At 58.1% G+C, this 24,574-nt stretch overlaps 1 protein-coding gene across 1 annotated transcript; it reads left to right on the top strand.

Annotated features, from left to right (window-relative positions):
* The first annotated feature begins 1,657 nt into the window (after window positions 1-1,657).
* On the top strand, window positions 1,658-23,812 carry ARHGDIG (Rho GDP dissociation inhibitor gamma). Its single transcript, XM_054042522.1, has 6 exons — window positions 1,658-2,173; window positions 12,262-12,441; window positions 21,146-21,229; window positions 21,533-21,609; window positions 22,126-22,189; window positions 22,446-23,812. Exons 1-6 carry the CDS (start codon window positions 2,101-2,103, stop codon window positions 22,643-22,645), a joined length of 678 nt encoding a protein of 225 aa, XP_053898497.1. The 5' UTR covers window positions 1,658-2,100; the 3' UTR covers window positions 22,646-23,812.
* Window positions 23,813-24,574: the final 762 nt, after the last annotated feature.

The following is a 24,574-nucleotide window of genomic DNA, read 5'->3' on the forward strand; positions in this document are numbered from 1 at the left end:
GGAACATCCCCCGCTGGGATGGGTCCTCAGTCCTTTGTTCAAAGCTTCAGCTTGTAGCAAAGTCCCTCCAGAGGTAAGAAGCAGGATTGAAGACCAGATGGAGATGAGGCATCAGCCTTATATAGTCTTTTCCAGGTGTAAGAACACCTTTGTTCTTACTGTGGAAAATTACAGCAAGATGGAGTCTGGAGTCACATGGGCCAGTCCCTGCATACTGTGCTGAGGTACAAGGCGTATCTGCCTTCTCTCAATGGGTCCATTGTATAGCTGATGGTCCTTTAATGGGCCATCAAGCAGGCTAGGCAGAGCTAACACCATGTTGTCTGGGATGTCACCCAGCAGCATAGCCTAAGTTTGCCATACAGACAGTATAGAGCCAATATTCCTAACTTCAACTACAAAACTGATACATACATATAGACAGCATAATTATAACCAGTAAACCATAACCGTGTCTTAGACACCCCATTTGACCCCCTTTATACAAGATCTGGGTGCCACTACCAGACCTTGGTTGCAACAATGATCTATATGGTCCCAGATTATATCAATAACGTCACACACCCCCCATCCCGACCTGCACCCTTCGCACCAAACAGGAGCTGCCCCAGGTAAGCGCTCCACACCCCAACCCTCAGCCCCAGTCCTGAGCCCCCTCCCGCATCCTAACTCCTGGCCAGACCCTGCACCCCAACCTGCTCCTGCACCCTAACTCCCTCTGAGACCCTGCACCCCAACCCTGAGCCTCCTCCCACATCCTAACTCCTGGCCAGACCCTGCACCCCAACCTGCTCCTGCACCCTAACTCCCTCTGAGACCCTGCACCCCAACCCTGAGCCTCCTCCCACATCCTAACTCCTGGCCAGACCCAGCACCCCAATTTTTTTTAATAAAGAGCTCTTATCCAAAGCGCTTTACAATAGTTAGCTAACGGTACAAACAATATTTGGAAAGATCATTAAGTGGTCCGCCGAGACCCCCAGTGATTTTCAAGTGGTCTGTGAAAAAAAAGTTAAACTACAAAAATAATCAAGGTACCTCACTTTATTTTCATTTACCTGCTGTTACTTATAGGAGGAGGATGAAGAAAAAAAAGAATGAAAAATGGGGGGGGGGGGGGAGATAAGAGAGAATGTTCTTTTTCTTGGCTGGGTCCCAAGGAGACCCCCAAAAATGAAGCTGAGCACAGGGCCCCACTAACTCTAAATCTGCCACTGGTGAAGGGGTGACTTGGTTACAGTCTAAGTACCTACATAGGGAACAAATATTTAATAGTGTGTTCTTCAGTCTAGCAGGCAAGGGTAGAACGGGATCCCATGGCTGGAAGTTGAAGCTAGATACATTCTCACTGGAGAGAAGACGTACATTTTTAACATTGATGGTCATTAACCACTGGAGAATCTACCACCACCACCGACAATTTTTAAATCACTATTGGATGTTTTTCTAAGAGTCCTGCTCTAGGAAGGATTCCAGGGCAGGTCTCTGGCTTGTCTGACAGGGGTCAGACCAGATGAGCACAATGGTCCCCTCTCGCCTTAGACTCTCCAGCTAACCAATAGGCTGGTGGTCAGGGCGCTCACTGGGAAGTGGGTGCCAGTCCCTGCGCCAAGCCAGGCAGAGCTGAGAACTGAACCCGTCTCCCCCCGTCCACCAGGCGATTGGCGACACAGCCGGGGCGCGGGCAGCCGGACCTAGTGGCCAGAGCCCGAGCCCGCAGTCCCAAGTCAGGAGAGCAGCTGGAGCGTGCCCCTCCCGGCTGGCTGCCTGCACCTGCCCCGGGCTGCAGCTGGGCACAGCCCCCGCCATCCCCGGGGAGGGGCCGCCAGGCCGCAGGGGAGCGGGTGTGCGCGGCGAGCTGGCGATGAGCTCATCGCGGTCTGGCGACTGCTGACAGCTGGGCTGGGGCTGGCGCGGCGCGGGGGGGCCGCACGTCTCCGGCCGGCGCGGCACGGCACGGCGCGGCTCGCACTCCGGGTGCGCGCGGCTCGCCCACCGGCTGCTCCCCCCACAGCAGGCTCGGGCTGGCGGCCTGGGGCTCGCATGGCCCCGTGACCCCTCCCCCGGCGGCGACCCCCTTCGGCTGGCTCGGGCGGCACCATGCTGGGCTCGGACGCGTGCGAGTTCGGCGGGCAGCTGCTGGAGCTGCTGCGGCTGGCGGTGTGCGCCCGAGGTGAGCGGGCCGGGCGGGGCGGCTCCTCTGTGGGGGCAGCGGGGTGGGGCCGGCACCCCAGCGGGCGAGAGTGTGGGGCTGCGGGCCCGGGGCGGCAGGGTGGGGTGCGCAGAGGCGGGGTGTGTGGAGGGGCCGCCGGGGTGTGTGTGCACGGTAGGAGGGGAGTGCAGGTGTGTGGAGGGGGAGTGGGTGTGCACAGGCAGAGGGGGAGTGGGTGTATGGAGGGCCAGGTCGCCGGGGTATGTGTGCATGGGCGGAGGGGAGTGCATGGCTGTGTGTGTGTGTGCAGGGGCAGGGGGTGTGCACAGGCAGAGGGGAGTGTGGGTGTGTGCAGGGGCCAGGGTCGGGTGTGTGTGCACGTGTTCGGTTGTATGCAGGGGCTGAGGTGTGCAGGAGCCAGGGCTGGTGTGTGCGTGCATGGGCGGAGGGGGGTGCAGGTGTGTGTAGGGACAGTGGGTGTGCACAGGTGGAGGGGGAGTGGGTGTGTGGAGGGGCCAGGCCGGGGTGTGTGTGCATGGGTGGAGAGGAGTGCATGGCTGTGTGTGTGCGCAGAGGGCGTGCACGGGCAGGGGGGAGTGTGGGTGTGTGCGGGGGCCAGGATCCGGTGTGTGTGTGCATGCATGGGCGGAGGGGGGGGAGGTGTGTGTGTGTGCAGGGGATGTGCACAGGCAGAGAGGGGAGTTGGTGTATGCAGGGGCCAGGAGCTGGGGTGTGGCTGGCTGTGTATAGGGACCGGGGGTGCAGGAGCCGGGGTTGTGTGTGTGTGGGTGTGGGTATGGGTGCAGGGGCTCGGGGGTGCACACACCATGTGGGTAACTACGTATCCAGTCGGCTGCTCCCAAAGCTGTCCCTGGCCAGTGCCCCTCCCTGAGGTGTGAGGGGTTCTCCATGCCCAGCAGCCCCCAACAGAGCCCCTTCTTCCTATCCCCCCCCGTGCTAGCTCCTTGCAATCTGGGCACAAGGGCTGGGGGCTGTGTGGGCTCAGCTGCAGCCAGGCTGCCTTTGCTCTACCCAAGGCCTGGCCGGGCACTGGAGGTTCGCTGCCCTCTTGCTCTTACAATTGTATAGATTTGTCCGGATTTTCCATTGTCTTTTCAGGGTATTGAGTGTGGGCACATTGGGGCAGGCCCGGCAGGGCTGGAGCAAGCACTGGGCGAGCCTTTGTTGTGCTGGGAGGAGCAGATGGGAGGTGGCAGGGAGAGGAAGGGGCGAGACAGTCGGTGCCCACGGTGAGCACCAGGACCTTCCCCATGTGTGAGCTGGTGGGGGATTTGATGCCAAGGAGGGGTCCTCATGGGTTGACCCCTTGAGGCAGGGGGCTGACGGGTCACTGCCAGCTGGCATGCCAGCCTGTGCCAGGCAGAGCCGCTATGGCCTTAGGCTGGGGCGTGGGCCCATTTGCTGTCCCTGGTGTGGCTCCAGCCTCGTGCAGAGCAAAAGTCCCCCGCGTCCTGCTGGGAGGACAGCTCTGCAGGCCCAGACGAGTGCTGCTCAGCGCTGATGGTGGAGGGCTGGCAGGGTCCCCCGAGGGCGCGTGGGCTCCGCCACTGTCAATCCAGAGAGACAAGCCAGGCTCCGCAGAGCTGGGCGTGACTGGCTGCAGCCAGCAAGGCTATTGCAAACCCTCTGGAGTAAGGCTAGCTCGCTGACCCCCAGCACCTGCTCCGGCTTGAACCACTGGGAGCAAAGAGCCAGGACCCCAGTCCCAGCCGCTCTCTCAGCACAGCCTCGGCTTATTCCCCTGCTCCAGGGCTCTGGTAGGGAGCAGCTTCCCCGGCTCCTGCCCCAGAGGCCTGTGATGACACCTCCCTCCCATGAGAAGCCTGGCTCAGGGTGGGGAGCAGGGCCCTATGTGGAAGGGGGAGGGGCACCAGGCACAGAGCTGTCTCAGAGCAGAACTATCCCTGCTTCCCTCAGTCTGTCCCTGGGACCGGCCCCTACAGTCCTCTCAGTGGAGCCAGATGATGTCTGCCTTGGGAGCACTCCACAGGTTCCACTGTGACCATCCCCCCAGAACCCTCTCTGGGATTAACATCCCCCCCATATCTATAACCCCTCCTCCCCTTCTCTGGGTTCCAACCAGGCCACCCGCATCCTGGGCCCACCCCCCACCCCTCAGGGATTTGGGACATCGCAACCATTTCCATGGCAACAGGCTGTGATGTCACAAGCCCAACGTTATGACTTCACTGAGGAGGTTGAGGTGTGGTGGGCAAAGCTTGGGGAAGAGGGAGGGAGAAACTGGTCTGAGCAAGGAACTGGTCTGAGCAAGTAACTGGAGGGACTCGCTGTGGGGCACCAGGGGCTCAGAGGATTCCCCCCCACCCCAATCTCCCAGCCATGGGCTGTTCCCCTCTGGAAGAGCCCCCTGGCAGGGAGCCGGTAGAGGGCAGAGGAGACAGCTGCTGGCGAGCTCTCTCTCCATGCCTGAGGTGAGGCTGTGCTGGGCTGCTGTCTGCCTGGGGTCTCTGAGCCTGGCGCGTGCCCTGTACTGGAGTCTGGGTGCTGACTGCTTTATAAGGGGGGCAGGACCCGCTCCACGGCACTGGGGGCTGCATCCTGCACCCTGATGCTGAGCAGCACCCCCAGCACAGGGCACTTGTTCAGCACGGCGCTGTTTGCTGTGGCCCTACTAGCCCAGTGAGCTTGTCTGAGGGTGTGGGGGCCTGCTGGCCTGGAGGGGAGCAGGGGCTTTCCCGTGAGCTTGTACCTTACAGCTGTCACAAACCAGGCCCTGTTTCTGCTGGAGCGCTCTCAGGTGCAGATGGGACTTGGGGCGGGGGTGCATGTGCGGAGCCCTCGCTCTTCCTCCCAACTGCCTGTCGGGTGTTGGTTCAGTGGAGGAGCTTACCCAGGCTGCGGCAAGGAGCTCCAGCCTTGGTGCTTTGTAGGGGGGGAGGGGGCTCATCCAAGCTCCCAGCATCGCCCAAGGCAAACAGGACAGCCCCGACTCTGATGTCCACAGAGACCTAACAAGTGCTTCATGAAAGAGGCGTGAGCCACAACGGGCAGTCTTTAGGGCCAGGGCTTTGGAGCTGTGCTCCGGCTCTGTTCCAGCTCCAGGCAAAAACCTGCTGCTCCGCGCTCCAGCTCCGGGCTCTGCTCCAAAGCCCTGGTTAGGGCACTGGCTCTGTGATGATGCCCATCGCTTGCTCTCCCTTGCCTCAGCCAGGGCTGCTTACTGACAGAGCCCTTTGCCAGACAGCCCACCGCACGCTGTGCCCCACCTAGGGGCCAGTCCCCTGCCTCACTCCTTGTGTGTCATTTGCACCTGGGCAGAGTGGGTGTGAAATGCCAGCAGGTCAGGCTCAACATTGGCTCTGCCCAGCTGTGCAGTGGGCCGTGCTAGGTGCCCGGTGGGGGCAGAGCCAAGGGCCTGCTGGCTGCAGAGAGCTCTGGCTGTGGGCCCTAGAGGGGTTCCCATGAGGTGTTACTGTTCCTGTCAGGTGATGCCTAATCACACTGTTCCAATGAGCTGAGCCCCTAGCGCATCCGGCTTGCCAGGTCCCCACGGAGTCAGTCTCCCCCAGGGGCCAAGCCAAGCTCCATGTGCTACTCTCAGCCTGAGTGTGCACCATCCAGGAGCGGCCAGGCCCATCTGCAAAGCGTGGAGCTGCCATTGTTCCCTGGGAGCCCCAACCCTGAGCACTGTCAGCTCATTAACAATAGCCACCTCTGGAGCAGAGCCTGCTCCTGGCCCCTTTGCTCTGGGGAGCCAGCTGGGGTTCTCTCAGGGACCCCACGGCTCCCTTTTCTGCCAGGGCCCAAGGGGCTGGGATGGGACCTAGCCCAAAGTCCTTGGACTCTCCCTGCAAGCCCCAAGGCTGGGCTGAGTCTCTGGTTCAGGGCGGGGGAGGTGAAGGGGTGCCCTTCCCTGCTGCTGGTCGGAGGCTGCTCATAGAAGGGGGCCGGAGCCTGCCAGGTGAACGAATGGAGGGCGCAGCAGCCCTTTCCAGGCCCTAGCTGTAGGCTGAGGGAAGAGGCTGGTGAAATGGGTGTTAGTGGAAAGCCAGTGCCCATCACCTGGAGCTGTGCCCAGAATGCTGCTCGCCCACACATCCGTGGCAAGTCTGCCAGGCCTTGGGAAAGCTCTAGAGTGTTTGCACCCACAGGCAGCTGAGCTCATGTGCCAACATTTCCCAGTGTGCCAGTGGGTGCGAGTGCTCTTTGGGGTGGGGACAAGTGTGATAGACCCAGTTTGTGATAGATGCTCCCCTCCAGCCCACAGCACAGGCATGATCTGGAGTAATTCTCCTGCAACTGGGGAGCATGTGCCCTGCCCCGGTGCCCAGATGCTCCCCTCCTCACCCCCAGGGAGCGCTCCACAGAGCTCCCTACAGGTACAGTTACCAAGCAACCACCCACCTGGCTGCAGTAGCAGCCTGCAGGTGCTGCACTATTAACTCTTTGGCCGCCTGACTGCATTTTACCAGAGTGGGAGGGAGGGGCCTCCCCCACTGAGACAGAAGGTCACAGCAGCTAGGGGGGCACTGGGGGTATGTGTGCTGGGGCTTGCAGGGCACTGGGCGGTGAGCAGCTCTGGTGTTTGGGCTCAGACCTCAATCCAGAGATTTTCTCTCAATCCCACATTCTGAGTCCTAGCAGCACCCCAGCCTCCTGGCAGAGCCCTTAGACCAGAGGCTGCAGAAATGGGCCTCACCCAGCCAGGTCAGCTTTCCTACGTAACTGAGGAAGTGGGGGGGGCGGGCAGACTGTAGCCCAGCTGTGCATGCAGGCGGGTCTGAGGTGGCAGGGGAGGGAGGAGCCGCCTGTGAGATGGTCTCATTTGGAAACCAGGCTCACCCTTTGTCATAAGGAACTAAATCGGCAGCGCTTGGGCACCCACCAGCAGGGGTCATCCCACACTCCCAACATGCTCTAGCCCCAGCTCCACCAACTGCCAGCTCAGGAGCACTCAGTGTAGTTGTAGCCTGTCGGTCCCAGGATACTAGATGGGCAAGGGGGGGGTGAGGAGACCCAGAGCTCCGTGGAAGCCTGACAGCTTCCCTCTCACCAGCAGAAGTTGGTCCAATAAAAGATATTCCATCACCCACCTCGTCTCTCCATGAGTAGGCAGGCTCAGGTTTGTCCTGGGTACAGCGCTGCCTCTAGCTCTGCCTCCAACGCTTCCCTAAGTAAATGCAGCTCGTCCAAGCTGCTGGCCTAAGGCTAAAGCCAGCCGAGTTCCCAGGTCCCCCCAGGTGCTGGTAATCCTCCCATTCTCCTAGGTAATCCTCCCATTCTAGTGCAATGGGCTCCTACTCCTGGCTGGAATAAGTAGAAGGGATTTTGCTTTCTGCTGTGTGTTACTCCCAGTCCAGGCAGGCTCCCTGTCACTGATGTCTGTGTCTCTGCAGGAGCCCCTCTTTGTCCTCAGGGGTGAGGTAAAGCAGCATTCACTCTTCATCTGTCCAAGTCCTTCCCCACCGGGCTGGTGTCCCAGGCGAGGCTGCAGGCAGTGTCTGACTTGGTATGACTAGTGAGCTAGCACAGTCACCAATCCAGTAGGATTTTGAACTGTCAGGGTCTAGCAGGGCATGTGATCGGCACCATGACATATACAGGAGTGAAGCCTCTGGAGGAAAATGCTGAGCCAATTTCACTTTCCTTTCCAAGCAGCTGTACAATGTAGGCATCTCCCATGCATCTGTCCTGGGTTTTTCTCCTTTAACGATATACGTGCTCCCAGCTCTTGGCATGGAGTGGCTGTTGGGTGGCGCTAGGAACCTGCTTCACTTATGGGAAATTTGGGGAAAAAAACAAACACAAACCAGATTCTAATTAGTAGAATTAATTCAGGTTTTAAACACTTTCTGTGTCTGCCAAAAGCTGTTAATTGATGCAGATTGAAGACTCAGATTTTCAATTGCACATCAGTCGGGAAATACAGCGTTCCGGTTCTCCTGGCAACCTTAAGTGTTTGTGTGTGTGAAGGAGAACTACTGAAGGGTGGGAGGGTCAGTTGAGCAGCTCACAGCTTGTTGATGAAACCTCTTGAGTCTGTAAAATCAGACAGATGCACAGGGCTAGGGCTGTCGTGTCGCAGCTGGCAGAGCTTAAATGAAAGCCGACCTGCAAAGGCAATGTGACAAATGCGGTGCTTTGTGCTTGGTAAGCGTGGGTGGGCTGGGTGGGAACTGTGATGGCTTGAACGGTTCACTTCCCTGCTTCCAAGCAGATGGATTGTTAATGAAGGGATTGGCCAGTACGTTGTCGCTGCTCAGCCTTCCTAGCGTTTCTGCTAGAATGGTGCGATGTCGGTGCTATACAGGCAAAGGCCAGGCCTGGCTGCCCGGCCCTCGCTGCACAATTGCACTGGGTGTTTGAGCTGGGAGGGGGACCCGACCCACACTTCACCCTGGGATTCTTCTACAAATCACTGGCAAGGAAGCGTGCAGCAAACAGGGCACGTTGAGGAGAGCACTGGCCCCGCAAACTGACTCTTGAGTGGAACGGGAACATCAGGTGACCTCATGGGGCCAGTCAAAACTGACCAGTGCAGCTGGAGTTGTGAAGATGGGACACTTGCAGCGAATCAATCCCCTGTGCTGTGCAGTCTGGGGACTATTTGCAGAACTTGCTGAGTACCTGGAGAGAGGGGATCAATTCAAGGACATGCTAAACTCCTCTTGGATGATTCAGGGACACAGGAGATTAGATCTGTTTGTACAGCACCTTGCACAGTGGGCGCCTGGTTCGTGGCTGGGGCACTTAGCTGCTACTGTAATGCACCTAATAGTTAATGTGCAGCACCTTGCACAGTGGGATCCTGGATGCTACCGCAATACTTGTAATAGATAATGCACAGCGCTTAGCACAGTGGGCTCCTAGTCCATGGCTGGACACCATGGTAATACAAATAATAGATCAGGGCAGACTGTCAAACCTGGTGCTTGAGTGCTGCTTGCTGCAAACTGGCCTCACTGATGTTCCTGGCTCTGGGTCACGCAGCGTCAGGCTGGAGCCAGTTCCCCAGCTACCTTCCCGCTGCTTTACCATTCCAAAGAAGAAGAACAGGAGTACTTGTGGCACCTTAGAGACTAACAAATTAGAGCATAAGTTTTCGTGGACTACAGCCCACTTCTTCGTGGGCTGTAGTCCACGAAAGCTTATGCTCTAATAAATTTGTTAGTCTCTAAGGTGCCACAAGTACTCCTGTTCTTCTTTTTGCGGATACAGACTAACACGGCTGCTACTCTGAAACCTGTCATTCCAAAGAGGAGATTGAATGTTTGCTATTTAAACAGGATGGCAAATGTGTAGGGTGGGCACCTAGAGCTGCTGGTGTCTCAAACAAGGCTGCTCCAGAGTGCCTGGGCTGGGTGCCTGTCCTGCTGAGAAGTACCCCTGGGCCCCCCCATGCAGAGCACTGCGCCCCTGAGATGCTATCTAGCCTGTGAATGCTCCCTGCTGGGTTGGGGGAGTGACTCCTCCCCACTTCTGAGCCTTAGCTAGGCTTCACAGCAGCACAGATGGCTAGGTCCCCTTGGAGTGCCACGCCTGATCCTGATGGGTCTGTCCAGCAGCCTCAATCCTGCCTGGCTCTGGGGCGGCACTGGAGATGCGGCGGTCTCACAGCGTGATAGCCTGAGGCACCGACTCTGCACAAGGCTGGGAATTTCTAGGCAGACCTGTGCGGCTCTTCAGGTTCTGGGTGCTCAGATCCCCTTCAGCTGGAGTCTCTCAGGGTTCTTCCTGTCCCAGCAGCACTCATGCTGGGGCTCTGCGGTCCCTGTCAGCTCCCTCACACTGCAGTGACCCTGTGCTGCCACCTGAGGCCACAGAGCAGCCTGGGTGTCACTGGAGGCATCGCTTACCCTGCAGACCCCCTTGCTGGTGGTACTGAGTTGGCGAGAGCCTGACGTGATGTGGAGCCTGGAGGCGGCAGGGCCAGCAGCTGGAGAGAGACTTCACCTGTAGACTGACAAACCAGCTGCAGGGCTGAGCTGTGGGGAGTGTGGCCCCTTCCCATCACTTCCGGGGAAAGCAGCCAAGTGGGCACTCAAGGCCCTGTCTCCCATGCACACCTGGCCCTTGGACATGGGACTGGGATGAGGAAATGCCTTCACCCCCATCTGCAGTGACTAGATCCTAGCTCATGGCCCAGCCCAGGCCGCTCCCAAGGGGGACTGCAGCGTGCTCTTGGGGCACCACTAGGAACGGCACTTGGTCCTTCCCAGGGGCTTGTCAGTGACTGGCCTGGATCTCTTCTATTTGGCACTGGTGAGGCCACACCTAGAGTATTGTGTCCAGTTTTGGTTCCCCCTCCCCCTCACTACAGAAGGGATGTGGATAAATTGGAGAGAGTCCAGTGGAGGGCAACAAAAATGATCAAGGGGCTGGGGCACATGACTTACGAGGAAAGGCTGAGGGATCTGGGGTTATTTAGTCTGCAGAAGAGAAGAGTGAAGTGGGATTTGATAGCAGCCTTCAACTACCTGAATGGGGGTTCCAAAGAGGATGGAGCTAGGCTGTTCTCAGTGGTGGCAGATGACAGAACAAGGATCAATGGTCTCAAGTTGCAGTGGGGGAGGTCTAGGTTGGATATTAGGAAACACTATTTCACTAGGAGGGTGTCACGGAGTATTGGGGGACTCAGGGCCCTGCACCCCCGGCTTCCTGCGATTCACCATGACTCTCAGCCAGCCAGTAAAGCAGAAGGTTTATTTGGATGGCAGGAATACAGTCCAAGACAGGTCTTGCAGGCACAGACAACAGGGCCCCGCTCAGTTAGGTCCATCTTGGGGTCCCAGGACATCCCAGCCCCCCTTGGGAGGTCAGAGCAATCTCTGCCTCCCAGCCATCTCACCAGCCAGCTTCCAACACTCTGCCTTCAGCGACCCCTCCCACATCCTTTTTTCAGTTTCCCGGGCCAAGGTGTCACCTGGCCTCCAACCCCTTCCTGGGTTCTCATGTTACATGCTCAGGTATTCTCCTTCGGGCAATCTCCCATCCCCCAATGCAGACTATCCTAGCCACACTCCCCTGTCAGCATTCACAGACCACAGTAAGAACAGTCCCAGTTCATCACAGAGGGTGGTGATGCACTGGAATGAGTTATCTAGGGAGGTGGTGGAATCTCCATCCTTAGAGGTTTTTAAGGTCCGGCTTGCCAAAGCCCTGGCTGGGATGATTTAGTTGGGGATTGGTCCTGCTTTGAGCAGGGGGTTGGACTAGATGACCTCCTGAGGTCTCTTCCAACCGTAATCTTCTATGATTCTATGCCTGTGTGGTTCTTCCTCTGGGACCATCTCTGCTCAGTTCTGGCAGCTGAGGCTGGTGGCTGCATTTTATCCCTTGGTCTGAGGGATGTGCTTTGGGGCATGTGGGATTGTTGCGGGGGGGAGGGGCTGGCCTTCTGCTAGGTGGCCATTCAGGGCAGTGTGGGGGGCCGTGCCCCGCTCGGTGGCCATGGGTGTGTGTGTGGCCGTGCCCCGCTCGGCGGCCCTGCTCAGGGGAGTTGCTGTGATTAGGCAGGGTGCTGATGGGTGATCAGCTGCTGGTACAGCCAAAAGCAAACAAATGAACTCGAGACTGATCTCTGGCTGCTTGGAGTCTGGCTGCCCTGCCCGGCACTTCCATTATCTGGGGGTGAGGCCAGCGCCTGCTGGGGAAGGTGGAGAATGGCTCTGCAGCTGCAATACACAGACCTGCCGGTGGCTGCAGTGCATGGGGGGTGGCTGGGGCTGAGGCGGGAGGTGCAGAGTGGAGCTCTGAGGACTAGGCTATCCCCTCCACCCAGGCTGCTCTTGGGGTGATGGCTTTGTTCCTGTGGCTGTGAGTAGAGAATTGCCATGGGGAGGAGAAAACCTGGCCCCTTGCTGCCTCGAGACTCCTGTCCCATCCCCTGCCACACCCCATTCTCCCTGGCACCACCCCACCCCACCCCATCCCTGTTCTCCCTGGCACCGCTCCCTCTCCCCAACAGGCTGTAGGTACCCTGGGAAGGGTACCTTTCCCACCCCCAGCTCACACCAGCGTGTCTAGCCCCAGGGATTGGGACCTAGTTGGTGGGTGAGTGGCCATGGGGCTCTCCCATAGGAGGCTGTGGGTTCCTCCTTGCTCTGACTGGCTTCTTCTCCCCTCAGATATCATGGTGGACAAGGATGGTGTGATGCCCCCCCTGGAGGAGGAGATGGATGATGTGGACTTGGCGTACAGGGCCCCGGAGAAGAAGACCCTCCAGGAAATCCAGCAGCTGGATGAGGGCGATGAGAGCTTGAACAAATACAAGCGGGTGCTGCTGGGGCCCATCCCAGTGGGTGTCGGTAAGGCCCCAGCCCAGTCTGCGGGAGCATGGGAGGGGCATTCTCGGTGGGGGAGTGGATTTCTGTTTAATCCTCATCTGGGGGCAGTACCAGTGGAGGAGGACCCACGTGGAAAGTTCCTTACCTGGCTCCTTTCAGCTCCAAACTTGGAAGAGCAACTGAGTCCTGTGGGGGAGGGGTTGTGCCGCGGGGGAAGCGGAAGGTCTCCTCTTGGTCTGGTGTCTGTCCCCAGTGGAGACATGCCATGTAGGGCTGTGAGCTGTGCCCATGTGGGCATGGGGGGACAGGTACATCACTGCACCTCCCTCTGTTGGGAATGGTGCTGCCTCAGCCTGTTCCTCCCTTCAGGGCCAGTCTGTGTCCCCAGACTTACGAAGGGGATGCTGGTAGCTTTCCACCCGCCTCTGAATTGTAACAGCTGTCTAGGGTCGGGTCTGTACTGCAGTCTCCTTGGTTACATTATCGCCATGGTAGTTTCCATAGTAACAGTTATGGAGCGACCTTGTACCTTTCATTCGTAGGTGACAAAGATGGAGACACCTTCCTGCTGGGAGTACCTAAAGCAGGATGGGCAAACTATGGCCTGCAGGCCGGGTCTGGCCCACCAACCGTTTTAATATGGCCCTCAAGCTCCCGCTAGGGAGTGGGGTCTGGGGCTTGCCCCACTTCAGCTGGGGAGCAGGATCAGGGGCCGCTTCATGTGGTGCCCGGAAGCAATGGCACAGCCCCCCTCCGGCTCCTACGTGTAAGGGCAGCCAGGAGGCTACGCTCTGCACACTGCCCCCGCCCCAAGCGCAGCCCCCACTGCTCCCATTGGCTGGGAACTGCAGTCAATGGGAGCTGCAGGGGCAGTACCTGCAGATGGGGCAGTGTGCAGAGCCGCCTGGCCGCTCCTCCGCATAGGAGCCAGAGAAGGGACATGCCTCTGCTTCTGGGAGCCACTTGAGGTAAGCACTGCCCAGATCCTACACCCCTGAGCATCCCCTTGCCCCAGCCCTGATCCCCCTCCTGCCCTCCAAACCCCGCAGTCCCATCCTGGAGCACCCTCGTACACCCCAAACTCCTCATCCCCAGCCCCACCCCAGAGCCCGGATCCCCAGCTGGAGCCCCCAGCCTCAAGCCCCCTCCCACACCCTGAACTCCTCATTTCTGGCCCCACCCCAGAGCCTGCACCCCCAACCAGAGCCCTCACCCCCTCCCACACCCCAACCCCAATTTTGTGAATATTCATGGCCCACCATACAATTTCTATCCCAGATGTGGCCCTCAGGCCAAAGAGTTTGCCCATCCCTGCCCTAAGGTGTAGACCCACACACAGTGCCCCGAGTGGGGACTGCAGTGCGGTGCTGCATTATCACCACTATACGGGGGCTTGGCTGTCCTGCCCCCTTCCCAGGCTACTGGCTATTCCCCACCCCCTGCTTCCTGTGCCTTATCTTGCCAGTTGACATCAGCTCCTCTCCTTTGGCATGAGGGTAAGTGGGAAGCTTGATTCGCTGAGTTAGCCAGCCGGGAGTCCAGTGCGTCTGAACGCTGCTGAGGCTGTAGCATTTCTCCGTTTGCATGGGGCGGCTACTCACCCGTGAGCGACGGGCCTGGGTCTGCGCCACTGCATGGCCTGAGTGGTGACACATCCAGGCGTCCCCTGTAGTTGTAGGCAATGACACAGACTGAGAAGAGCGTGAATAAACGCCCTGGTGGTGGGCAGCGAGCAGCTGTGCACCACTGACCTCCTCAGTAACCCCACAGGGAGTTCACTGCATGCTGCTCCACACCGGTAGAGCATGGACGCTAATGGCGGAGAAGCACCGTTATCTCCCAACTATTAGATTGTTCCCTACAGCATTTTCTCCATGGCTTCGTCTAATCTAGTCTTAACTCTCCCAGGCCCTGGGAATGCCACCTGGTCTCATGTTTGCAGGCTCTTTCCATTTTCCACTTAGCTGCTGCTTAGCCAAGTGAAGAATTTGAGTCTTTGGTCTTCTAAGCCAATTAGTCTGGCTCGCTCCGCAGTATGTTTCTCTTCAAAGAAAAGTTAATTTGCTAAATTCTCCATTTTATTTTATTAAAGGAACAACTGGATGTGTGGCCATTCTTTTGTCTATAAAGGCCACGCTTGGACTCCTTAATTATCAAACGCTTGTACCTTAAAACAGGAGATTCTTGATATTTCTGTCTGAAGATCTCCTTGGAAGACTCGGAGGTGGGAAGGGGGAGTTGAGCTGGTGGTGCTGACAAATGAATGAAGAGCACCCAATAAATATCAAAGGAGATAGCGTTACAGAGGGTGTCACCCAAAAACAATTGTCACTAAAGTTTTGACTTGTCTGATGGAAATCTCATTTGCTCTCAGTTCTGATCCATTTCCTGTGGTGATGCTGGCAGACTGGGCTTCTAGGGGAAAATGGGTATTTTTACCATATGTTAGGATGTGTTACACACATAATGTAGACTAAGGAAGTTGTAGTTACCTCCACCAGCTAACATGTGTTATGTCCTGGGGAAACCTAGGGTTCAGCTTGCCCAGTCTACACTAGGACTGTAATACAAGTGTTAGTGCACCTTTTGTGTAGTGAAGGCGAGGCAGTGGTCTTCAGGAAAATAGGGTAGACAAGGCCTGAATTTCTAATGTAAAAACCAATGAGGAGAGAGCTCTTCCCAGCCAGGCCTTCTCTATTTGTCAGAGAAGCAGGAAAGGGCAGGTGCCCAGTTTCTCCGAATTCACCCAAGTTAGGCCATTCCCATGGGAAGCCTTCCCCAGCTGCTCTAGCTGGCCAGCACTCGCTGGGGGAGAGCAGCAGCAATCCAAAACACTCCAGCCATTGCAATGGGGCAGTTCCTGTGGGAACCAGCCTCTGTGTCCGAGTGCTCCGCTAGCAGAGCTGTGGCTGGAGTCCAGCTCTTCTCCTGGGCCCGTTCACCCAGCCTTGGCCCCCTCTGCATTTATAGCAGCAACAAAGACCAGATCTGAGTGTGGCTGGGCGCTGTCGGCAAAGGCACCTTGGCAAGAGAAGCTGCAGCCCCGTGGTCACACGTGCCCAGTCTGTCTTGGAGCCAGCGCCCAGGCCTGGAGCTGCTGAATTACAGCATTAGGGGAGGGCAGAGTGGCTGGCCAGTGCTGCTAGGTGGGACTCCAGGCTGAATCATCAGTGCAGGGAGGGCCAGTGATAAACAGCAGTTCACAGATGTGCTTTAAATAACACAAAGGAGGTGAGGGCCAAAGCAGCTGGGAGCCTGGTTAGCTCCAGCTCCTCTTGGCTGGGTTAGGGGGAGATGGGAGACAGGAGACGTGAACCCCCTAGTGCAATGTCAACACTGGGAAATAGGGGCCGACAGGGCAGCACTCCTAGCTCACGGTGGCTGCATTTGCCCTCTGGCTCTGGAGGCAACAGTGGGCACCTGAGTGTCAATCTCTGCCATGTACTGGGTTCATTGGAATGTGCGTGATCCAGCCAGGGCTCATCCCCTGAAGATCAGGGCTCCTCCTGCCTGCCCCACAGGGCAACCCACAGCCCCTGGGCTTAGTGTTGTACCTGGGGGGGGGGAGGGGTGCTCCCGGGCCCCCACTAGGCCAGGAAGGGGATGGTTGCAATTCTACGGACTCACCTGCTTGGGGAGGGATCTGGCACTGCTGCTGTTGGGTGGGTCTTTTCACTGCCTCCAGGGCCTGTGGCGGGGATAGGAAGGGGCTGGGGCCTGAGGTACATAGGTGTTATACAGTTCCCTTGTTACAAAAGTCAGCTGGTAAGAATGAGAATTAAGAGGTGGGGCCGGTCATACCTTGGCACAGATTTGTTCTGTGTCTGTACGGCACCTAGCACAGGGTGCCTTGATCCTGACTGCAGCCCCTCAGCACTGCCGCATCCCCAACCCCAGCTGAATAATAATATTGGCCACGGCAGAGCCAATCACTGTATAGAAGGTGAGGGATGCCCACTAGAATGCCCCTGCCAACTGCTGCATCTCCCCTTGTTTGGGACTTCTCCTGTCACCTGCGTGGGTGCCTCAACCCTGTGTGGGCACCCGCCGTCTTCTGACATCAGCCCCGCTGACTCAGACTCTGATCCTTGGTATCAACCCCAGCCTGGAACCTGACTGAGAACTCCTCAGCTGCTCCCAGCTTCAGGTTTGCCCCTGCTCTGACTGTTGGTCCTGACTGCCTTTGTCAGGATCCTGACACCCGTATCTGTGCCCTGGGCATGTTGCCACCTGGCTCTGCCTGCAGCTAGACAGCTGGAGACGGCATGCAAATAAGGCAGTGCCCTAATCAGCATATCTGATGGTGAGGCACTTCCTCATTTGCATAATATTCCTTTTCCCATTCCCCCTGTGCTCTGCCTTCAGTGCCCTGCTCTCTGGCTGGATTCCCCACATGGTCTCTGTGATGGGTTAACCCCTCACTCCCTCTGGGGTGCCACTGAGCCTGCCTATTCCACCAGCCTGGGCTCCCTTACACTGTCCTGCTGAGCCAGGCCCTCAAGCCTCCTCCAGCACACACGCAGGTTGGGCCACAGCCAGCTGCAGAGAGAGACAGACACTGAAATCAGCTCTGCCTGGGAAGACTCAGCTAGGGAATTGCCCAGCACTCAAGTGCACACCCCCTCTGTGGTGTAAATACAAAATTATATCGTCTTTCGCTGCACAGAGAACTGTACAGCATAAGCTCATGAAATGTGCCTCCTCCCTCAACGTGGAGGAAGATATGCACAGTCGTTCGTCCGTCCCCCCCGGCTATGAATTCCACAAACTGGTTTTAGAGAAAACAAAAACAAGTTTATTAACTACAAAAGGTAGATTTTAAGTGATTATAAGAATTAGCAAATGGATCAAAGCGGATTACCCAGCAAATAAAAAACTGCAATGTGAGCTTAATACACTAAAGGAACTGGTTACAAGTTGTAATTTCTCACCCTAAATGTTGTTTTAGGCATTTCTTTCAGGGTCCAGACACCTTTTCTAGGCTGGGCTCAGCTCTTATCTGCCCCCCTCCCCGGTTTCTTTTAGATGTTTCCGGCAGTCATCCTGGGTGGGGATTCAGTGAAGAATGAGCCCTGATTAAGTCACTCCCTGACCTTATATATGTTTTACATAGGGCGGGAACGCTGGTTTCCACCCACCCACCCAGTGGAAAAATACTGGTATTCTATCATCCAGTACCAAGTGATGTGATCACATGACCTTGCAGTGCCAAAGCAGCCATGAGTCAGAGGCATTTGTAGCATCCCAGGAAAGCTGCTCAGGAAGGTGGGAGATTAGCATCTTCAAAGACCTATTGTTCTTCCTAATGGCCCATCCAGACTGATTGCCACTGTCTGGTGGGCGTTCCCCAAGTGTAAACACACTTGTAATTGATACATAGTCAATATTCCTAACTTCAGATACAGAAATGAAACATGGATACAAATAGGATAATCATATTCAGTAAATCATAACCTTTCTAGTGATATCCTCACATGACCCATCTTACATAAAATACATCTTAGATATGCTATAATCATAACAATATTTCTATGAAGAAGATGGGGCGTAGCGTGTCAGTCTCCCTGACCTTAGAGACACTGCCTAGACCAGTGGTCTTCAACCTTTTTATGCCCAAGATCACTTTTTGAATCTAAGGGCAACCCAGGATCTACCCTGCCCCTTCCCCAAGGCCCCGCCCCTTCCCCAAAGCCCGGCCCCACTCACTCCATTTCCCCCCACCCTCACTCACTTTCACCGGGCAGGGGGTTGGGGAGGGGTGCAGGCTCTGGGCTGGGGCCGAGGGGTTCACAGTGTGGGAGGGGGCTCTGGGCTGAGCCTGGGGGAGGGGGTTGTGGTTCAGGAGTGAGGAGTGCAAGCTCTAGGAGGGAGTTTGGGTGCAGGAGAGGGCCCTGGTTTGGGGCAGAGTGTAGAGGTGCAATAGGGGATGCAGGGTGTGGGCTCTGGGAGGGAGTTTGGGTGCAGGAGAGGGCTCTGGTTTGGGGCAGAGTGTTGAGGTGCAGTAGGGGATGCAGGGTGTGGGCTCTGGGAGGGGGTCAGGGCTGTGGCTTTGGGTGCAGGAAGGGGTTTGGGGTGCAAAAGGGTATGGAGTGCTGGCTCTGAGAGGGGGCTCAGGGCAGGGGGTTGGGTTGCGGCCTCCCGCTGGGCAGCACTTACCTTTGGTGGCTCCTGGTTGGCAGCAGGCGCAGCGAGGCTAAGGCAGGCTCCCTATCTACCCCAGCCCCACACTGCTCCTGGAAGGGGCCAACGCGCCCTTGCGGCCCAATGGGCCGGGGGGGGCACATGGCTCCACACGCTGCTCCTCTCTGCAAGCACCACCCCTGCAGCTCTCCCGGCCAATTAGGGTGACCAGATAATAAGAAAAATATATCGGGACATATGGGGGGGGGGCAGGGCGCCACCGAAGCAAAAAAAAAGCTGGAGCGCCGCCAAATACATCCGTCGGGACGCGGGACAAACTGCTGAATATTGGGACAGTCCCGATTTTATTGGGACGTCTGGTCACCCTACGGCCAATGGGAGCTGCGGGGGTGGTGCTTGTAGCGCGCAGAGGGAGACCCAGGGGCTGCACTGGCTGCTCCGGGAGTGGCGTGGGGCTGGGGTAGGCAGGGAGCCTGCCTTAGCGGCAGCCACACTGCACTGCAGGAGATCACAATCGACCAGTTGGTGACCACTGGCGTAGACCACGACTGCCAGCCTGGCTTGCTTAGCACCGCTGTATCCATCACGCTGCCCAGTGCTCCACACACCTCCATGGCTGGCGGAGGGTTTGGGCCGAAACTGTAGGCAGAATCTCTATGGTTAGCTGTAGAGTAATCCTCCAGGGGCTCTGGCTGAGGCAGGGGCTGTGCAGCCTGTCTGAGCCCTGGGAGAGGGAGCTGGTGCCCCCGCTGTGGGGCGTGCCCTGAGCTGGCCATGTATCCCATGGCTGAGTGTGATGGGGGCTGGGGCAGTGACTTGCCCACCTGCCTGGCCAAGTCGGGCTGGGGCTGGCGGGGCACTGGGCGCTGCCAGCCCAGCACTGCAGCAGAATGGAGTTTGGTCCATTTTGACGGAGCGCCCCAGGCTGCCAGGCTCAGCATGTCCTGGGAAGGAGGCTGCCTGGGCCGTCAGCAGGAGCTGCTGATGCAGGGCAGGTGTGTATCCAAATGTGCAGCATGTTGCCGGTGGGGCGGGGTAGGGCCTGGGCCACAAGCACGCCATGGCTGGGCACGAGGGCCTGCTCTCAGGAGCCCCTGCTACAACAGGCCACCATGGGAAAGGGGAGGCTCCCCAAGGAGAGGCCGTGCCCAGTAAATCTCTCTCCTCCCTCCCTTACTATAGGCCTGGCTGAATTCTCCCGGCCCACATTACCATTCTCTCGATTCCATGGCAACGCTCACTGTGCCCTCTCCATGCTGTGCCAGCCCCGGGCTTGCCTTGTGCTCGGTGGGGAGCGGCGCCATGGTAGCCTGACACGTTCTGCCTTGGTTGGTCAGAGAGCCCCCTGGCTGGGTAGGGAGTCCCCACCTTCAGCAGGCTCTGCAGTGCCAGGGCTTCTGAAAGCCTGTTTACAAGATGGGCCTGCGGCTGCATTTCCCTTCCTGGCAGGGTTGGTGCCAGGCCCCGTGGCCTGACAGGCAGGAGAGGTGTGATGCCTTTGGGGGCTCCGTCTCCCCTCCACCTTCCAGTGTGAAAAATGGTTTCAGATTATAAGTAAGGGGGGGGGGCAACAAATTCTGTGAATGAGATGGGGGCTGCAACTGGGAAAGTTTGACAACCGCTGATCTAGAGCCAACTTGCCCAGCAGCCAGCTAGGCGCTTGTGGCTTGTGGCTCGCCCGTGGAGCCTCCCTATGAATCCATGAGACAGCACAGGCCTATCCCCTGGCTAGGCCTGGCTGCGCCGCTGAACAATCCCTTCTGCCTAGTGGCCACCTCCGCACAGCCCCCTAGCTGCAACCCCAGAGACCTGGGCAGCCGGCATTTCCTCTGCCCCACAGTCACATGGGCTGGGCCACCCCTGAAGCAGCTGTTTAGCCGAGGGTGCACTAACCCTGCCTGTCTGAGGACCACCCCTGCCTGGCACTGGGTGGAGCAGACAGCAGCTGCCCTTCTGGTCATGGGCATGCAGGTCCCGGCCTGGCTGGTCAGACACAAGGAGCACTACAGGAGGGTACCTGTGGGCTCTGTAGCCTGGGCAGGTGCTGGCTGCGCCCTGCCATCCCGGCTTAGTTTGAGCTTTCTGAGCAGAAGCTTCTGGCAGGGCAGCTCTTGTCCTGGGACGGGGAGGTGGCCTCTAGTTCTCAGGGTTGTTGGCAGTCATGCTGTCCCGGGGTCCAAGCTGGGCAGAGGCATAGGGGACTCTATTGTAAGGTCCCCGGAATAGATGTGTTGGATTCATGTTGTTTGTGACGTTCACAATGATTGATACAGACGGGTTTGTTGTATTGGTTTATTCTAGTGATATGAATAATGTCAGAGCCATGGGAGCTGCCCCGTTAGGAATAGGGTGGCGGCACGGTGAGCTACTGCTGGGCTAGGGGGGGCACAGTGGGCAGCAGCTGCAAGGGGAGCCTGGCCTGGAGCCGGGCAGCAGGATGGCTCTGTCTGCAAGAAGCTGCTAAAGCAAAAGGTTTGGATGGCAGAATAAGCCGTGTTCTCTTGGAAAAGCCGGGGGGTGGGGGGAGGAGGATCGGGTAATAACCGTGACCAGCTACCGACTCTGCCCCTCCTGCCGTCTCTAGATCCCAGCGTGGCTAACGTCACCTTGACGAGACTGACTCTGCTGTGTGACCAGGCTCCAGGGCCCATCACCATGGACTTAACAGGTGAGCAGGGCCAGCCCAGCACACCCCCTGGCAGGGGCAAGGATGTGGGGGGAGCAGCTAAATAAGCCGGCAGCCACTCGCAGGCTAACCCCCCCGGTCCCGTGGGAGATTCTGCCCTCAGGGGAGGTGTGGGGAGAGGGGGGAGACAGGCCCCATTCGCCCTCAGTCCATCCCTGCTCCTAGGTGTTGGAATCCCAAGGGGACGCTGTCCATGCCCAAGTGTCTGAGGAGGGACGGGCTCTAGGCCCTGGCGGAAGGGGGACAGGGACAGGCAGGCTGACAGCTCTCCTCTCGCTGGTGCAGGGGATCTGGAGGCGCTGAAGAGCCAGTCGTTTGTGCTGAAGGAAGGGGTGGATTACAGAGTGAAGATCTCGTTCAAGGTGAGCTGATCCTGCAGCAGGCAGCATGGACCCTGGCTGGGCCTGATGCACTCGCTTGCTGCATGCGGGTCAATGAGCACCGTCTCCTCTGGCAGAACAACTGGTCATGACTGACACTGCCTGGCACTTGGCTGGTGGCACTCTCTGGAATGTGCCCTGCTGCCTGTGCTCCATGGTGACGCCGGTCAGTGCAGCCTGTGATGGGGGATGCCTGGTGCAGTGACGCTGCTGGGTGCGCGCTCTTCTCACTGTGCTGCGGACTGCGTGCCACTCTCCTGCATGAGAGCCAGGCTGAGCTAGAGGCTCACACGCTGGGGTGGGAAATGGGGGGCAGGGCAGCGAACGAGCAGGACCTGAGGGCAGATAGAGCCCCTGTGTATCAGATGCCGCCCTGGTGAGTGCTCAGGGAGGGTCACCGCCATCTGCCCTGCAGCTTTCCCAAGGCTGCTCTCCATGGGGTCTCCAGAGGGAGGTCTCCTCCGGCAGGGCCCTGACCCTGACCCTTCTGCCCTGCAGGTGAACAAAGAGATTGTCTGTGGCCTGAAGTATTTGCATCATACCTACAGGAAAGGCTTGAAAGGTGAGTCTGCACCTTGGCCTGGCTGGTCTCCAGGTCTTGCATGGGGCTCCGCGGGGGGCTGGTCATGTGGCGCTCGGCAGTGTGATATGGGGTGGGGGTACTCCTGGTGCTAGTCAAGTGTTCTAGCCCCACCCTCGGCCCCGAGTCACCACAGGCATTTAATGCTCCCCCCACACACACTGTTGCCACCTGGTGTCTGCTCCTGAGCATTCGCCCCTGTTCGTGCTGACGGCTCCCCCTTCTCTCTCTGTGCCAGTGGATAAAGACGTCTACATGATGGGCAGCTATGGACCCCGCGCCGAGGAGTACGAGTTCCTGACCCCCCCGGACGAGGCCCCCAAGGGCGTGCTGGTGCGGGGCACCTACCACATCAAATCCTTCTTCACTGACGACGACAGAACGGACCATCTCTCCTGGGAGTGGCACCTCTGTATAAAGAAGGACTGGAAGGATTGAAGCCTCCCCTCCTCCCCATCCTCCCCCATCCAGACTAACTTTAACATGAATTAGGGGCAAACGAGCCTTACTGCAAACACAAGGGCTCTGGTGCCGCTTCCCGGGTCTAGCCAAGTCAGGCAGCCGAACAGGGCACCATGCCCCCCCGCTCTAGTGCTTCTCTCCCCTCTGCCATCTGCAGCCGCGTCCCCCCCATAGTACATTACCCCAAGCAGGCTGCTGAGCCCTAGTGTGAGCCAGTCCCTCCCCTGCCCACTCCCTGCTCTGTGCCTGTCTTTACTTCGTTAAGGACTAGGGAGTGCAGGACTCCCCCTCCCTAGACTCTGCTGCTGCCCAGCGGGCCCCTCTCGGTGTTGAGCCCAGCTCCCCTCAGCATGGCACAGGGCTCACTGTGCCCCCAGCTGCGGGTATTAGGGCCTCCTGCCACTTTCACAAGGTTCTTCCAGACAGCCGCTCCCAAAGATCACCACCACGCCCCTGCCATTGCTTGTGTCTCAGCGTTAGCGTTGCACTGGTGGCAGGGTGCCTTGCATCAGCCTTGCAGTGCTCTGCGGGAGCTCCCTGAGCCTGAGAAGCAGCCGGAGGGTTTACTGGCTTAGCCCAGCCCCCCCCATTGATGGCTGTGTATGTGAAGTCCCTGTCTGTCTGCCTCTCGAGAGATCCCGGCGGGAGCTGCTGTGCCACCCTCAGCGTGGAGCTCTGTGCTGCCCGTTCTGGCCGTGCCGCTTGCCTCACTCCACTCATTGAAAGCCCTCCCCTTGCCACACAACCAGCCCCAGCCTCTAACAAAGCCCAGGGCCCTTTGCATTTGATTCAAATGAAGGTGGCTCACCCTTTGGGGGTCAGACTCCCAGGGCGGGGTCAGGGTTAGTTTTCATTGCTGGGGGGTATTTTGAATACTGACTCTGTCCAGCATTTCCACCGCTGGCTCTGTAGTGAGTGAATGAGTCACAGCTCTGGGTGAGGGTGTCCTGGTTGTGTAAAGGGCTGTGCCAGCTCACAACTCTGTGCCTGCCGGCCCCATGGCCTGTGCTCTGTGCTGGGCCAGTGTAGTCCTGAAGGGTGTCCCGAACGCGTCTGTACTGGCCCTTCCTCACCTGTCCCACTGATACCCCTGGCTGTGCTCTTGGTCATTACCATTAAACGTTACCGCCTCTCTTTGACTTACGCCCGTGTACGCCTGTGCTTCGTTCACGTGCCAGCTGGGTGGATGGGGGTGCTATTTACAACGCAGAACACTGCCTCCCTTCCCCTCAGTTACCAGCAGCAAACAGGGGCACCTGTGCTGGGGGTGCCAGGGAGCGCAAGGTTCACAGGCAATCTATAGACAAGGGAGCACGTGGCTCCGGTCCCTGCCTTTAGGATAGAGCAGCCTGGAGAGCTACAGGTCCCAGCAGGCAATGCGGCCTGAGGGCCTTACCCCTCTGTTCCTTAATGAAGCTCCAAAATGGATGCTGTTAAGGACAGTCTGGACCCCAAGCTGCATTTTACCCCACCCCAGAGCAGACTCTTGGGTGATTGCACCCCACAGAGCAGGCATGGGGGGATCATTCCACACGCACACAGCCAAGGACCTGTCCTCAGGGCGGGGTCTGCTGGGGTTTGGTCATGACCCGCTCTTCTGCCAGGCTGCTGGCCAAGTGTGTGGGTGCCAGCTGGCCGTGGCTGGCCTCAGCTGCCCCAAGCCGTGTTCCCAAATCCCGGGACTGGCCCTGCACCTGGGGACAGGGATTTTAAATAAATGTTGGGCTCTCTCTTGGCCTTCTGCCTTCGAGCCTTCAGGCTGTGGGCTCTGCTGTGGTGGCTCCCCGCTGCGTCTGGTGCTGTCTCCCAGCAGCTCAGGGAGCCTGCTCACGTCCCTGCAGGGCCCCCGAATCGCACCAGTAACACCACAGGAGTGAATGGCTGTTAGCATCGCCCTGAGCCGTC

Source organism: Malaclemys terrapin, chromosome 10 (genome assembly GCF_027887155.1).
Source record: "Malaclemys terrapin pileata isolate rMalTer1 chromosome 10, rMalTer1.hap1, whole genome shotgun sequence".
Taxonomy (NCBI): Eukaryota; Metazoa; Chordata; order Testudines; family Emydidae; genus Malaclemys; species Malaclemys terrapin.

Coding starts and splice junctions, on each gene's coding strand:
- ARHGDIG (XM_054042522.1), top strand. CDS start 2,101: ATGCTGGGCTCGGACGCGTGCGAGTTCGGCGGGCAGCTGCTGGAGCTG. Junction 12,442..21,145: donor GCCCATCCCAGTGGGTGTCG/GTAAGGCCCCAG, acceptor TGCCGTCTCTAG/ATCCCAGCGTGGCTAACGTC. Junction 21,610..22,125: donor GAGTGAAGATCTCGTTCAAG/GTGAGCTGATCC, acceptor TCTGCCCTGCAG/GTGAACAAAGAGATTGTCTG.